Below are 13,213 nucleotides of genomic sequence, written 5' to 3'. Positions count from 1 at the left end.
AGTTCAAGTGTTTAACGTTCACTAAATCATGAGGAAGTTGGCGAGTTCTGGAAGAACAGAAACCTCTAGAATGAGAGAGAGTACCTCCTCACCATTGCCATCAATGGTCTAATTTACAGATGACCGAACAATTTCAGTCAGTCTCCTTTACGTTGTCACCCTGCTTCTAGAGAAGTAATTTGTCGAGTTTTTGTAAGTTCTTACTTCTAAAGAGAAAATTAGAAATGAACACATTTGAGAAATGTAGGAGTAGCTCCAACAGATGATTAACAAAGAGAAAGTCCACTGATATGGTTTAGGCATGTTCAACGAAAGCCAATTAATGCTCTAGAAAGAAGAAATATTCAAGTTGAAGATCTTATAAAAGAGTAAGAGAAAGATCCAGAAGAACATAGATACAGTGAAAGCAGATACGAACTCACTCTATGTAACAAAAGACCTAGCTAGCTTTGGACATAGTAGAATATTTGCGATAAGGCTTTGTGGTGTTGTTTCAAAGTTGTTATTTCACTTCATATTGTGAGACAATTTTATTTTCCTGATACAGGAAAAAGATCAACACGAAGCTAGACTTGATTTAAGGAGATTTTAGATACGGTATCATGCATGAACCAATATGAGTTGGGGGACAAAGTAAGCCTCAAAAGAGTGCAGAGAGAGGAAACCATCCTTTTTTTTTTTACATAAGTAGTCCAACAAAAGAAAGAGGAAGAATATTAATTACATTGATGGGTACGCGTTAAATCCTGGATGGTATCATGGGGATGGAGTTCTGCAGGTATGCACAGGCAGCTGCCACTCCACTTCCCAGCTTAACCGGGTAACCCACGTCCTTCAGTATCATCTCCACGCCAGCCAGACAACCCAACAATTGCAGCTGCAACAATAAGGCAAAGAAAATTTCTTTTTTTCAATCTCATAAAGAAATTATGTTTATTTGATAGGCAATCCACAAAATAACTTAATCTTCTGTGTGCGACCTTTCAAACTAAATAGAGATAGAAACAGTATAAATGGAGAGTGAAAGATGAGTTGGTGGCCTAGCATTATCTTTCTACAAGACCACAATAACTTATTTTTGATCTGCTAAGCAATAACAGCTATGCTTAGTTAGCAAAATGAGAGAAATATGAGGGACAATGTAGTGTTCGAACATGGAAGCGAGATGGCAGTGGAAAAACCTGTTTGGGTATGCAAATTAACATCATTAGAGATCAGTAGTTGGGTGACTTTCAAATAATATGGCCACAGAATGATAGAAGTAATTGTTTACTACAAAGAAATGGCATCTTGATGGACCTCATTATTATTCTCATCTCTATAGAATATAATGTTTTTCATTGTTGAGCTCCTAAATACTTACGTAAATATGTGGTAGAACATTGTTGATGTTTATGTTCTCACTCTATATTGGTGTTTACTGCATTTGATGACTTACGATTCTGTTTTAATATTTGCTTTATCATTCCTACAGTTTCAATTGTTTTCGTTTAAACTTTCCACACGGGCCACAATACACACCAAAATCAAATTTTAGTACCTTGCTTATAGGTATTAAGTGAAGCCTTATCTAGTCATATATCGAGATATAAGCACCAATAATTAAATAATTATGAGACAAAAACATACCTCATTTACGTTGCCAAGATGCCCTATTCTGAACACCTTTCCAGCGACTTTATTCAAGCCCAGACCTAAGCTCAAATTGTACCTCTTCCATCCCCTTCTAACAATTTCTGAACTGTCGATAGAAGATGGAACAACCACTGCAGTAACAGTGTCACTAAACCATTCCTCCTTTTGAGTACAATTTTTCAAACCCCACGCCTCAACAGCAAGTCTACATGTCAAATTCGTGTGCCATTACACACTACAGAATACAACTCCACAAAATCATTTATAGGACGAAAACAGATAGCTTACCTTGTTGCTTTGGCTAAACGGCCATGCCTTGCAATCACATTGTCAAGGCCTTCCTCGAATATAAGATCCAGGGCTGCTCTCAGTCCATACAATAGTTGGATGGAAGGGGTGTACGGCCAAAAAGTTCCCAATTTATAGAACTTCAAGTAGTCATTCCAGTCAAAGAATACTCTTACTGATTTAGCCGTCTTCGATGCTTCTAGTGCTTTGGGGCTAGCACACACAATGCCCATTCCAGTCGGAAGAGATAGAGCTTTTTGTGAGCCTGTTAAAGCTACATCGATTCCCCATTCATCCATACGGAAATCAAGAGCACATATTGAGGACACTCCATCAACAAGAAACAATGCAGGATGGTTGTAATTATCTGTGATTCCACATTTACAACACGATAAAATTTCTAGTAGATTAGTATATGCAAGAGATAATTTATCTTACTAGGGGAATGCTAACATCCGAGACCTCATGGGACACCTGCCCATATTGTCTTTTAGTGAAAAAGACAAGGCTATATTGGTCTTTTACATAATAAATGCACAGGGCATTTAAATCTTTGGATTTAAAATTTTAAATACCTTATTTGCAGTAAATGCTTTGGTAGACAAGCATTTATTATGTAAAAAACCAATATATCCTTGTCTTTTCACTAAAAGAAAAAATGAGTAAGGGTATTATTGGAAAGTGAATGTGGTGGACTTGAGGTCTTGGATGTTAGCATACCCCATCTTACTAAACCATGAAAGTTAATTAAACAAAGAAAAAAAAGAAAGGAATTATCAGGATTCGGTTTTTTTTTTTCATAATGGAGTTTGTTCCATAAATCTTATACTTACCAAGTATTTTCCTCACAGTAGCTAAATTGTTGGTAACTCCAGTTGCCGTCTCATTATGAACGATGCAAACGGCCTTGATGGTATGTGCTGTGTCAGCTGCTAATTTTGATGCCAGAATATCAAGATTGGCACCTTGGCCCCATTCACTTTCTATGACATCGACATTGAAGTTGAGACGTTGCTGTTGATCAATCCAGAGAAGACTGAATTGCCCAATCAGGAAAGATATAGTTCGATCACCAGGAGATAATGTATTTGTCAGTGCACTTTCCCATGCACCAGTACCTGGACAAGAACAGCCACATAATCTCACATGAACCATGATATTAACGAATGACAGAACAACAAAATATCCTAGAGAAGGGACCCATCTGTTCAAGTTAGCAGGCAATGTTCCGAGTGTCAAACCATAAAATCACTAAAGGATTGGATCAGAACATTGAAGAATTGGATCATACAGGGTAAGCTAACTTAGGAATTGAGTTCATTAATCAATTAATAAAAAACAAGATAAACTAGAAAGAAAAATGACATGGCTACATCTGTTAAATCTAGCCTTTCATTGGCACTTTAAATGTAAAATACATGCAGCATTTTCTTTAATAATTTTTTTTCACCAATAGAAAAAGCTATATACAACGCCTGATTTCATCTGTTCTGTGGAAAAGGAAACAATCGTAGTATCTAATACAGAATTCCACTTCATTTTCTTTGAACAATTCACTTAGTTACAAAATTCTAACTTTCAATTACTAACAATCTTCGACCCAATATGATTCCATCTTTGAAAATGGGATAAGTGGAATCTAGAATCCTTTCCTATGAGATTTGAATCAAAGATTTGGATTGCATATTTTACAAGCCTTTGCATTTGATTAAAAACAAAACATTCATGGCCAATTGATAATGACGATAACGACAAGTGCATCAGTGTTCCTCCCTGTCCATGATTTCAAGTTCTAGCAACGACTGAGTCAAATGTGTTTTTTGATTCACATTAGATCAACATTCACATCAGCTGATCGACCAGACATGGCTAATCTCAATTGTATCATCCATATTAGACTAGAACTGACATCAAATGTTAGACGCATTATCAATTGGCACGAGTCTTTTTTGGTTTTTGTGCACTATCATGTTAATCCAACTATGAATGAAATGATATAGTTTGCATTAACAAACTGTTTTCTTCACATCAACTGACGCACCATGGTCTTGTCGCCAGACGATATTGAGACTGAAACAAAGATTTCAAGCTATACTCATGAGTCCTGTCTCACTAGTTCCCATAGTCAATGTTTCGTTTTCAATCCACTCATCATCGACCATGCTATTCGTTCGAGTCATTTCTTCCTTAAATTAAATTCAAGTGCCAGTAGGACCAAATGGGTGGAGACACAAATAAATCCGTAAATGCCCCGAAAGCAAAATGCCTTAGAGCATTTTAATATCTGTAAATTAGTTCTTCCATCAAAGAATACTACAATTATTACTCGCTTCGGGGAACCAACCTGAATTATTGTTTACCAATGAGATTTAGCCTTTTGTGAGCTATCATTCTCTTGGTAAGTTTAACAAACACAATTAGCACAGACAAATCTAACAACATACATAAATATATAAAATATGCCAATCTTATTGAAAACTAAAATAATTGAAAAGGGTACCTGTGGTGGGGATCAGAAATGGGGTTCCAGTGGTAGTCTTGAAAATCTTCTTAACGTCCTCGAGAAGGATCTTCGTCATGGCGGGCACAGCGGGGGAGCGGTAATCCTCATTGTTTCTGTTCATGGCCCGAATTACAGGTTCTGGGATATTGACAGGTCCCGGAACAAAAAGATGGTTCCTCCCAGGTCCATTAACGTAGTCCATCTTCTTCTAAAACCATCACAACAATAATGAAAATTTTTTAATTTTAGTAGTTTGGTGTGTGTTTTGCACACAAAACAGATAACCTTCAAGTACTCAGATAGGAAATCAATCTTAATTTCATAATTTAAACTAATTTTGTCAAACATTGTATAATATGAGAAAGAAAACATTATCATAGTCTATCCAAAATGATTGGGAGTCTAAGAAAGAAAACCCAATTCAAGAACTCCATAAACTGCAGATAAGGAGCATTAGAATCATAAACTCATTAATACATATACACAGAAGCACTAGTGAAAATTACACTACTTCAGTCCTGGTGTTGCTTTGAACTTTTAACTACCATTAACAATCATTCTTTGTTAGTAATCAGGACTCTTTCCTCTAAAAATAATGAAGATGAATTGATTTTTTTTTTTTTTAAAATGAAGTTTGTTACCCGTAAAATCTTACTTTATCAAGTTTGTTACCCAACAAAACTTGAAGTGGGATCCACATCATAAAATTCAAATTAATGAAATTAATTTGTTACTTAAGCATACCCAATTGTGGATCCTATCCAAATCAAATTGTGGCTTCCAAAACAATGATCTGATGCGATAGGGGTATAAATAACAAAATTCTAAGAAATTTGAAAAAAAAAAATTAAATTAAATTAATTTTCACCATTGAATTTTAATTTTAAATTAGGAGTTCGATAGCCATCCATTTTCAACACCTTCAATCAAGCTGAAAAGTATTGTTTTTTTTATTTTGTTTATGTTGAATCTGAGTTTTTCCATGAAATCTAGAAGGCAGTGTGTTGGATTGACAATTTGATAAGCCATATGGGCCAAAAATCCCTAGTAAGATTTGAAATCTATATAAGGTAGACACAGTAACCTTACTCACAAAGTAAGGTTTGTTCAGGTAACAAACTTGATAAAGTAGGGTAGTTTTTGTAATAAAATTGTAACAAATAGGGCTGACCGGTTATTTATATAAAATTAGATTATTTATATAAATTTTTTTATTATAATTATAGCAGAAAATCATGTATAAATCCAAATTTTTGTAATACGTGGAATGATTTTGTTTTGTTTTGTTAAAATTTTCAAGATGACATAATTTCCAATTGACAAATTAATGGGTTTGTTATAGAAATAGTGTTCTTATTGATGACATGCCTTCCTTGACTTAGGTCTTCTCTAATAGAGTAAAATAAATGACCTAAAAAGCCCTCATCTTCAAGCTCTAGTAGATAAGCCCCTTGATTTTCTACCAATAAATCAGTCATCTTCAACATTAAAGTTTTTGCTCTTTAGCTTTGAACCCTCAGTTAAACACTTTAACTTCCAGATTTTATCTTATTCAACATTCTAACTTCAACAAGAAGATACGATTTTTGAAGAAGGAAAAACTGATGGATTTTTCCAAAACAGGTCATCTTCAACCTCTACCCTCATCTTCAACTTAAAAGTTCTACCTATTTCAACTTACAAACCTCAAGAATGATTTTTGGGAAAAAGAAGATTATTAATTTTTTGCTAAGCAATTAAGGGATTAATGGTTAATGAAGGTGAAAGTGGGGTTCAATGGGGTTTGAACCAGGGGTGGAGTCAGGATTTTATTGTAGTAGAGGCAAACTATAATTAATGGTACAGTTGAAAAACTTGAATATGAATAGTATTGGAGAGAAATCCAAAGATTTTTGGTTGGAAGTTGAAGGAAAAGCTATTTAGGTCTTTTCCAATTAGTGCATGAGAGGAGGCCAATCAAGAGACAATGCTATCTTCAAAAATTGTAAGGGGATTGGGGGGAAAAAATTGGAGTGAGGTCATGGGGTGGGGGCAAATAAGGAGGGAGATGAGTGAGTGGGGGTAAATGAGGCAAGTATTTATTGAAAATACAAGATTATCTCAAAGTTCTATGGGGGCAATTGCCCCCACAAGCTCCTTATTAGCTTATTTGAACCTAGGTCATGGGGATCAACTGTCCTCAAGCCTTTACCACTTAGCTAAGTGGCACTTTCGAGAAAAAGAAAATGATGGCCGATTTTTGGTAAAATCGAGGGTTTTCTAAAAGATGTTAGGGCAAAGTTGAAAACGACAAATTGAAGCTTGAAGTTGATAGATACATGAAAAATAAATAATAAAAAAACTAAGGACTTTTTGGTTAATAGGTTTGAAGATAACATATTTCTAGAAAAAAAAATACAAGGAATTTTGACAGGAAGTTGAAGACTAAGGGCATTTTGATCATTTTATATTAGTATGAGAGAAGAAGACCTAGGTCAAGGGGACATGTCATCATCATTTTGAAAATATAGCTCGTTGACTCAACTTCAAACTCAGTCAAGTTGACTCGTACCCCAAAATTTGATGGAACTAACTCATCGAATCAACTTGAAAAATCATAGAACCAAATCAATCAAGAAAAATAAAAATTGCACCTACTTAGGTCAAAAACTCGATCGAGTTATTCAGCTATATATAATATTTTTGTAGATAACAAAATAAATATATTATTAATTTAAAATATTTATAACTTTAATGTCGGTGAACATAAGACTTGAATCATGATTTTGAGTTCTAAAATTACAAGGGTGTTTGATTAATGAATCATTTGATTTAGAATATCCCCATTAGGGGTTTGAATGGGTACCCAATTAATCAGAATCGAAATAAAAAAAATATTGGTTCCAATTCCAATTGACTTGCATGAGGTCTAAAATGGTATCTAATTTATAGAAATCAAAACTATTAGATTCTATTCACATGATTAATTTTAGAATAATGATAACCTCACTCGAAAAAAAGTCACTCAAAATTCATTCGTTAACATGGCATGTGCACAAAACCATAGATATTTTCCTTGTGTATCTCGAGGAAAAAATTTATGGTTCAATGCACATGCCATGTCAGCAAGTGAATTTTGAGTGATTTTTTTTTAGTCAATTTACCACGACTATGAATTTTATAATAAAAAAAATGAAGAATCAAAATTAATTCCCGGATCATTTTTGCTGATTTTCACCTACAATCCATTTTGGATGATTTTGTGCTCAAGGTTTTACTTGATTGGAATACAAAATCAAGATTCAAGAGCCTAATAATCACAATTTCTACCGAAAATCACTTTTGATGCGTTATCAAACAGACTTTAGACTTCGTACATAAAGTGCCGTACATGTTTACGTATACATGTCGGGGTTTTAAAACTCGGTGTCACGTCTCGTCTCGTCCATGCCCAGATACCGAGACGACTCGGAAAATACGTCTCCGTCTGGACGAGTTTTGCAACCATGATGTGTGCCCCTATACTATGGTCCACGTGGTTCCAACGTGGCAAATCACTCTGTATTAACAGGATAGAAGTCTGCAGGGTCAGCTCACGCTACCTTTCACCTAAAGTCCACGACTTGTTTTCAATCCCGAAACGTAACGGGCACGAGAAAACACTGCTATATCTTTTACATTTGTTTCGGAAATGAATCATATCGTCAAATTATCACTATTAATTCGTTCATCAAGTTAACTAAAATAATAGAAATAAAAAACGATAAATCTGAAAGTGAGAAAACGAAACAAAGCTTCAAAAAGAAATAAATAACTACTAAAGCTAAAAATCTGCAAATTTCAGACTTAGAAACTCAAATAAATAAGCAGAGAGAGAGAGAGAGAGATTTGATTTGATGTAAATTTACCTTATCGAATATTTCTCCAAAATCAGGTAAACTAAAGAGATTTCTCCAAATTTAGGAGAAACGCCTCCAACTTTGGCGGATAAAATGTGTGCGAAAGAGAAAAGCCAGAGTAGTATTTTATAGGAGCAGGGGTACAGTGGGCCCACAAAACTTCCACACGTGGCAGATGAGAGTGCATGCATTTTGAAGAAGAAATTTTTTTTATATTTCTGGAAGGATGAGGATGAGAAGATGGAGAATTGGAGATAGATAATGTGATAAAGGGTTGTGAACCACTACCTCTTGTTGGAGCCAAAGCCACACATCTAATTTTTTTTTTTTTTTTTTTTGGCTAATTTTTTGTTGTTTTGTGAGAATTTGGTGGTTTATTTTAATATTTTATAAAAAAAATGAATAATGAATTTATACTTTATATGGTTACTCTTAATACGGTGACTTTGAACAACACTACGTTCGACACTGTACTGATGTGATGGTGCACACATAACCATAAATCTTTTTAATTGTATCTTGATGAAAAACATCTATGATTCTGTACCTACTACCATATCAGTGTAGAGTTTTAGGAAGTCAATTTAGGATTTTTCTTTTTATAAATAATCACACTCTGATGTTCAAGTTAGTTTTTTTAATAGATTTTATTAATGTGTTCTGTAAATTCACTTGAAAAATTAAAATTTGTATAAAAAATATCCTTAAATTTTGCTTTATTTTATTAAAATTATCCTCAAATGCTTATTCCCAAGGTGTATTTATTCCATTTTAATAAGACTCTAATTCTTTTCGCAATATTAACCTAGTATAAAGAACATTTTATGCTTTAAACTTCGTTAGTCCTCCTTTTATGAAGTGTTTGGAGGGGAAGGGGCCCACAAAAAATTTTGAAACTTTAAATTAGCTATTTTTTCCCCCCACCTTAGAATTTTAAATTCCCCCACCACACACCCACATAATTTGTTATACTTTGAAGAATTTATTCATAAATTAATCTTTTTAAGGAAAAATTACTTCAAAAAGGCTGATTTTTAAATTAATTGTTAAAAATAGTAATTTTTAAGAAATTACCAAAAACAATTTAACACATTGAACGGCCCAACATTTTTCAAATCGCTGAATTGTTCTACATGTTAGGCTTGATTTATATTTGAATACTAAATAGGGTAAAGTTAGTGTGACTAAGGGTTGTTTAGTTCAACTTGTGGCATTCAAAAGCATATGATTCGATGCCATAGGGATGTAGAGGATAAAATTGTATGAACTTTAAAAAAAAAAGAAGTTATTTTTTATAATTTTAAATTTAGAAGTCAATAACTGTTCATTTTCAAAATCTTGGATCAAAGCCCCCCAAAATTATTTTTTCAATTATTATTATTATTATTTGTATCTGAGTCTTTCCATGAAATCTAAAGGGATGTGATGTTCGATAGTCAATTTGGTAATCCATTTGAGTTCAACATCCCGTAGTAATATTTGAAATCTTATTAGGTTAGTAAGGAAAGGGGTTTTCTACAATGCCATGGCCACTTAGGAAAAAGCCTAAAACGTTGGATAGTCGAACGTTTTAAACTGTATCTTGTAATTTAAAAGAAAATAATACTTTTATTATTATAATTAATTAAAAAATAACTCCTTTTTTATAATTCTTTTTTTAAAAGTTCTTTGAAGGACTTTCCCTCTTTTTGATAAAATTATTTTATATCAACAATGCCCCCGTCTTGTGAATTCCTTATGAGAATGTTATTAGGTGCTTATCGCCAGAAAATATTATATATTAACATAAGGGTTTAGAATTGCATTAAAGAATCATAATTATTTTGGTTTTCTTAAATTATTGAATAAGATTTTGTAAACTAAGAAAATACCTAATGAGAGGAGAAATTTTTTATAATATCTCTTTATATATAAAATAAAACATGGCAACTTGTGAATTATATCAATTGGGATAAGATTGATGAGTCATGCTATAATTGAGAGCTGATATTGGCACCATCAAGTTTTACTTATTACACCCCAATTAAAAATAAAGAAAATAAGTGAATGGTACGATGATAATAAGTAAAAGTTGGGGTGCCAATAGAAGCTCTTTCTATTATTATTTTATTTATTGGGTGTAGGATTTTATATGAACCTAATTAATCATAATTGTAATCAACTACTAAATTGTTGGAACAAGTGTTATAAAGTTTTGTACTGTTGAGATTATAATTTGAGTTAAACCTTTGTAGTGTTTGACAAGTGTGTTTTAAAGTAAAAGTCAGGATGCCAATTGCAGCTTTCTTTTAATTTAAGTGGCCATTTGTTGAAAATATATTTATGAATTGTGATAATATGATGCCTCCCTCTGACACATGCCCCCTACGCCACAATCACAAAACCATAGCATCATTTGCCTCGAGATACATAAGGAAAATATTTATGATTATGCGTATCCTGGTGCAAATGATCTATGGTTCTACGATGGGGGCATATGTTAGAGGGGGGCATAGAAAAAGTTCACAAGCCCAACCTGACCTGTCAATATAAGAATCATGTTTGGGCTCAGATTTTTTGATCCTACAATTCTGAAAAAACCAAATTTCTCATCGAAAATGTGTTTATGTGGTACGTTTTGATAGGAGTTTAAAACATACGATGGTAGATTTTACACATTCAAATCTTAAATATAACTTTAATAAACTATGATTCTCAATAGAATCAAAATCTATCACATACCTCAAGTATACTATTCATATAAATTATATTGAGTTATGGTACTTACCTTATGCCATAATAAAACCGTTGGAGGTGTGCCTTGTAATCTACATGTTCGTCGAAGCCTGCAAACCCCAATCGTATTTATCCTTTACGTTTTAGACTCACATTTTCCTTTTTCTTTATGTAAAACGGGTAGGGTTCTAATAATTGATGTATATCACTGATTTTAGAACTTTCTACCTTATGTGTGTTTTTCACATTTCAATTAATTACCTATATGGAGTCACCGATCCTCTTTTATAGATGAAGGTTGAAGACCTATAATTCTTCTTTAAGTAAGATTCATATCCATCAAGGTTTCTTACAAACCTTAAATAATAATTCCAATGAAATTGAGATTATTTCAATATTGATATCTTTTATTATAGAATCATTGGGCAATTGAACCACAAAATCGTAAAGTCAATAGGCTACACGTTATTGAATTCTAACATCCTCTCATTTGGCCCATTAGACTGATCATGCTAAAATGAATTTTTAAAATATTTTTGAAAAGACTGAATTTAAGATTCTATAATAAAACATTTTATATGAGATCATGAATTTTAAAAATCAACAATATTCTCAATATTCAATTAGATTTTATAATATCATATTTCGATTATCTATTAATGTGAGTAATTACAGTTGTACGTCATCTATGCATCATTTCCTTCCATATACCACGCCATCAATACTTTTTCTCATTAAGCATTTAATTGTGCTCTGTCATTTATCTTGTCAAGACATTTCTTATATTACTTAAATCTAAACAAAATATACATAATATAAATGGAGATAAAAAATAAGTAGAAACCAACTTTATTTAGTATTAATATTAATGTTAATTACATAATCACTTCAGAATAATCTATTTCAAATACATAAAAGATTTTTTCAAAAAACCCAACCTGATAACATGTTCTCCGTAAGCTTTTAGTGATAATCCATTTGTTAATGGATCAACTATCATTTGAGTGATATTTAACCACCAAATACTTGACCTTCATGTGTTTTATACTGTTGGAATATTTTATATTCTTAGAGAAGAACACAACTGCGATATTATCACAATATATCTTCAATGGCTTGGTTATAGAGTCGACAACCCTAAATCTTGAGATAAAATTCTGCAATCATAGAACATAACTTGTGGTCTCAAAGCATACCACGAATTCAGTCTTCATAGTGAATGAAGCAGTAATGCTCTGTTTCACGCTCCTCCACAAAATAATTCCACATGCTAGTAGAAACGTAAAACTCGATGTAAACTTTTTACTATCAAAGTATCTAGTAAAACCTGAATCCGAGTATCCGATCACTTCTAAATGATTTGATCTCCTATAAGTGAGCAAATAATTCATCGTCCCTTGTAACCTCAATTTTAACCTACTAAGTGCACTTCATTATAGTAATCTTATGATTTAATATGGGCGCATTCATCTTCCCATGACTTCATCTATGCTTGTCCTCTATTTTCCATGAGATTGATTTTGCTCATGTTCTTTTTGCCACTAATTAAAAGTATTGGTTTTCCAATCCGTCGACATGGATTCCAACGAGTTTCTTAAGCCTCACAATGACTTTGAAATTGTCAAAATCAATCCTTCCTTGATTTGTCAAGCCAGATACTTAGTGATTACAAGAGATTTGTGATGTTTGCAAATAGATTAGATTGTACAAACATGATTGAACCAACAATAATTTATGTAGATATGATTGGAGAAAAGAAGAAAAGGAGTGAAATATATATTTTTATTTTTGAAGTATAATTATCCAAAAGGAGTGCAAAGGGAGTGCAATTGGAATGCTCATCTCCATTATAAAATCCAATTACATGGTAAAAAAAAATCAAAATAAATGCTATTATAAATCATTTACATGAATTTTCTAATGGTATTTGAATTCAAAAGCTCTCAAAATTTTCATAACTAAAACTATCGATTCCTAAATCGATATTTTTTAAGTGGTCAGAATAGTTGTGGTAAGACTAAATAGGTAATGAAAATAGTTTGAACCTAGATGGTCTGTTAGGTTGGAAAGTTTTCTAGTTCTGTTTCAAAATTTTCATCGCGGGATCGATCTTCCCAAATTTGGTTCTTAAGCTTTAGAGTGATATTTTATTTTTGTTTGGAACCATGAACTGATATTCATGATAATTCAAAAG

At 32.7% G+C, this 13,213-nt stretch overlaps 1 protein-coding gene across 1 annotated transcript; it reads right to left on the bottom strand.

The window, feature by feature from the left end:
• Positions 1-572: 572 nt before the first annotated feature.
• LOC147396965 (serine--glyoxylate aminotransferase-like) lies at positions 573-8,469 on the bottom strand. Its single transcript, XM_086452309.1, has 6 exons — positions 8,314-8,469; positions 4,424-4,634; positions 2,757-3,041; positions 1,924-2,290; positions 1,630-1,840; positions 573-877 (listed from the first exon to the last, which is right to left on the bottom strand). Exons 2-6 carry the CDS (start codon positions 4,626-4,628, stop codon positions 740-742), a joined length of 1,206 nt encoding a protein of 401 aa, XP_086308435.1. The 5' UTR covers positions 4,629-4,634; positions 8,314-8,469; the 3' UTR covers positions 573-739.
• Between the last annotated feature and the right edge of the window lie 4,744 nt (positions 8,470-13,213).

The sequence above is a fragment of the Akebia trifoliata genome, chromosome 8 (genome assembly GCF_017979445.1).
Source record: "Akebia trifoliata isolate Shusen 1 chromosome 8, ASM1797944v1, whole genome shotgun sequence".
NCBI classification, from domain to species: domain Eukaryota; kingdom Viridiplantae; phylum Streptophyta; class Magnoliopsida; order Ranunculales; family Lardizabalaceae; genus Akebia; species Akebia trifoliata.
This window is presented reverse-complemented; position numbering and strand designations above follow the sequence as displayed.